The 3,869-nt window shown below is 37.9% G+C and overlaps 1 protein-coding gene across 1 annotated transcript in view; it reads right to left on the bottom strand.

Annotated features, from left to right (window-relative positions):
• r3hdm2 (R3H domain containing 2) overlaps positions 1 to 3,869 on the bottom strand; it is a 38,786-nt gene that overhangs the window by 32,750 nt on the left and 2,167 nt on the right. The window contains exons 2-4 of the mRNA XM_010770638.1: positions 3,666 to 3,752; positions 3,369 to 3,492; positions 2,633 to 2,711 (exon numbers count right to left, since the gene is read on the bottom strand). Coding sequence (XP_010768940.1) covers positions 2,633 to 2,711; positions 3,369 to 3,492; positions 3,666 to 3,752 — 290 coding nt within the window. The remainder of the gene's footprint in view (positions 1 to 2,632; positions 2,712 to 3,368; positions 3,493 to 3,665; positions 3,753 to 3,869) is intronic.

Genomic DNA, 3,869 nt, shown 5'->3' with positions numbered 1-3,869 from the left:
CTCATCCGTCCACACCGCTATGAGAGGGAAAAATGAAATAAAAAATGCTTTAGACCAGGGTGACCCAACCAGTCGATGAGATTCCCAGTCGATAGCGAGATGTGTCTAAAAATAGAACAACAATATTCTGTTTTATCGTTAATGTCCTATAACATAATCTTCCTGTGCCAGAATAATGCACTTGAACGCATCAAAGCTTTGTGATTGGCCGGCGTGACCCCATGTGTCGGGCGTGGCTGGTGGGCAGTGGATTAGTTCGCTGACGTTGTCCGCGTCAACAGGAGTGACAGTCCGCACACACACAAGACCGCAATTATGGCAGAAGCAAAAAAAAACAAGATATATAATTTTCACTCCGAGTGGGAGGATGATTATTTTGTTATCTATTCCAATTCAAAGTCCATCTGTCTCATCTGCAATGCGAGCGTGGCTTTATCGAAGAAGGGTAATTTAGGAGCGGCATTTCAAAACAGTGCACAAACGCTACGAGACGGAATTCCCTCCTAATTCTGCCCTACGCTCCCAAAAGGGGAGGGACCTGAAAGGACAGCTAAATGCACAGCAGTCCATTTTCACCAGGTCCAACAACAAGAGCAAGGCTGCTACCATAGCATCTTATCGTGTCAGTCACGTTCTTGCGAAACACATTAAGTCTTTCAAAGACGGCGAAGTTGTGAAAGAAGCATGGAGGCTGCCGACGCGCTTTTGGGGGACAGTAAAAAATAACAGTAGCATTTCAACAGGTTTTTGATGAAAACTCAAATTAGATACCGTTATTAATCAGCTGTAATTTTTAGTTTGTTTGAACTTATTCATTATAATTATTGTACAAAATGGTATAAGAATGCAAACATTAAGATCTGTTCAGTTTAAATTGATTATAGTCTATTATCAATTCAGGTTAAGAAACTAGTGTTGATTGCATCATATTTTTAAAAAGGCATTTATTTGTATACTCTAATAAAATGCAACAAAAAAAGGGTTTGATTCTATTAATTGTCTTTTTTTATTGCACTTTGGCAGCAGATTCTTGTGTAGCTTCAGATCTGAGTTGTCTTATTAGTAAGCCTAATTTATACTTTTGTAGCAACACTATTTTTAAATAATGGCAAAGAAAGGGTTCAGAGTCTTTTCTTTTTTTCCCTGTGTCATATGTGGCATCACTGTTCAATGTTTCTTGAAAACATTACCCACTGTAGTATGTGACGTGTGAATAAACTCCAACTCTGTATCAACAACACTGTCATGTAGCTTCAGTTAAATACTTGTATGTGTGTAGATTAGAAAGAGGTAAGATAAAGGATCTGCAGTATTTTATGAAGTATTCATCGTATTAAATCGTAGAAAGATCAGTTTTATACAAGTAGAAGTGTGTATTTACCTGGTAGTAGGCTTTCAGTAATGGCTACGCCTCTATTTGGACTGGTAGATCTCGGCAGACTGGCAACTTTAAAAGTAGCTCCCGGTTCAAAAAAGGTTGGGCACCCCTGATATATAGTGTTGAATTTTTGTATGACAATGTATTACAAATGGTGGACCTTCCCAATAAATATTTTTAAAAATTGTGTTTTTAGTCCTTCGTTCTTTAAAATACTGGTAGCAATCATGTTTAGATTTTTGGGGGTTAAAAGACACTTGACATCAACAACTAATCTGAATACTTGTACAGAGGATGGAGGATAAATACTGTGCAAACAATGCATTGTCCCTCCTGGAATATTAACCCTTGGCTTAGGCAGTAAAACAAACAATGTTATTGCTTTACAAGTTGTCGGGTATTTTGCTTTTACATGTTGCATTTGTTATTGCATATTAGCATCAATGCAACCAGGCTGCATAACATTTTGCCTGAAAGCTCACCTAGCATGCTATGTTTAGGCAATAGCATAGGTCTCAGATAAATAAAAATATATAAAAAAACATGTCTATGAAGTGTTTTGCTCAAAATACAGCCTCATATCCCTCATATTTCACTTCCTGTTTCAAAAGTGGTGATTTAGGGTATAAAGCTTTAAAAAAAAAAAATATAAAAAAAAGGGGGGTGGAGCTTATGTCTGCTCATGCGGGAGATTCTACCGGAAGATTCTGCGGTGATGAAACGCCGTATCATGGATTATCAAAGATTATCAAGGATTATTTCTGAAACACTATGGAGCTCAAAGGCTTTCTCTCTTGCCGGTTATACCACAAGGTGGGTTCCTTTTGATATGCAGCTTCTTCACACACATGCTCTCCAGTACAGGTTAGCTCTGAGTGTTAGCGATGCTAATGTGAACACCGACCATATTACGTCCAAAACAGTCGAGTATTGTTTCTGATAGTGCCGTGGGTCCACATTTCCGATATGATATCATATCGTTTTCAGACCGTTGTACCTCCGTTTTTGGAGATTTAGGTACGGAGGAAAAGAGAGACGGTTTTATTTTCTGATGCTGCGTAAGTTCCCTGACACACCGGGGATGCATATTTATGTATAAAAGACATCAAAAAGTGCATTTTGCATGATAGGTCCCCTTTAAGCTAAATTTGAGATGAAAGTGCAAGTGCTTGTCTTTATGACTTAAAGTATGTACCGAGTGAGCCCATAAGTAAATATCTGATCTGATGATTACAGCTGTGGATAATCTCGTACCTGGGATTGTTCTTCAGTGTGTTGACCAGAAACTCATGGACATCGATGCCCGTGGAGTCAGTGTATTCCTGACTGGAGTCTAACAGAGAGATGGAAAAGGTAAATAGGCAGGGAAGGGTAAGAACACATTGGGAGACTTGTTAGGTACAGTAAGGAGCAAGTGACACTTCCGTAAAGTAGGTTAGAAAGAGCAAAGTCAGAATGATTCCAAGCATAGCTTCTAAAATGGCACCCAAACACACCGGCAACAATTGAATTGACAAACATAACCATCAGAGAGCATGAGACACCAGCTCTGTTTTTTTACGCACAAACACACAGTCTTTCGGGATCATTTTTCACTACACTAGACAGTTGGGCTAGCCATTTCATCTCAGATGCTCTAATGACACCTGAGGGCCTCAGAAGAGAAAGGGAGTGAGGTAGGTAATTTGAAAAGAAGAGGGAGGGATCCCATTATCTTCCAAAGAAAATTAGCATGACATGATATTAGATTCAGTATTAATAATACACTGGACATTACATTTACATGTAACAGTCGTGACACTACAAAACCTTTTTTAAATGATTAATGTGGGACATTTTAAATTACACCGTTATTACGCATTAATTGTATTTGAGTAAGAAGAATTAATAATAAAAAAAATAGCTCAATTTATTAGCAGCTTTTAATCCTATCTTGTTCAGGGTTACAAAATGCCAAAGACAACAGGCTACAAAACATATTTGGCCTTACCACGTGACAACATCTTCCGTGGAGCCTTGTCCTTCTTCTCCTTCTCTTCATTCTCATATTCGTCCTTTGAGGACTTCTCTTCCTCCTTGTCTGACGGACAGCTGATGTGAAGCTGGATAATTTCCTGGAAAACCACATTCCATTGCTATGAGAAAAGTTGGTAACATTTCCATTTTTCTTTATTCTATTAAGTATAGCTCAAAATGCATACACTTTCATTGCATAGAGGAAATTGCAGGCTAGGCTGACACGGTGAAGAGGAAAGTTAGAGTTAGGGGTTACAGAAATAAACAGTACCGATTCTGGAGGTCCATCAGTGGAGAACGGACCGGAGGACTCCTCACATACTGCCAGACTCCGTACCAGCTTCAGCTTGGCATTAGACTGAAACAAAATCAAATATTATATATATACATATATATATATATACATATATACACATATATATATATATATATATATATATATACATATATACACATATATATATATATATATATA

Source organism: Notothenia coriiceps, unplaced genomic scaffold (assembly GCF_000735185.1).
Source record: "Notothenia coriiceps isolate Sejong01 unplaced genomic scaffold, NC01 NC01_scaffold00009009, whole genome shotgun sequence".
In the NCBI taxonomy this organism is placed as follows: domain Eukaryota; kingdom Metazoa; phylum Chordata; class Actinopteri; order Perciformes; family Nototheniidae; genus Notothenia; species Notothenia coriiceps.
Note: the sequence above shows the minus strand (reverse complement) of the source record. Positions and strands in the feature narration are given on the sequence as shown.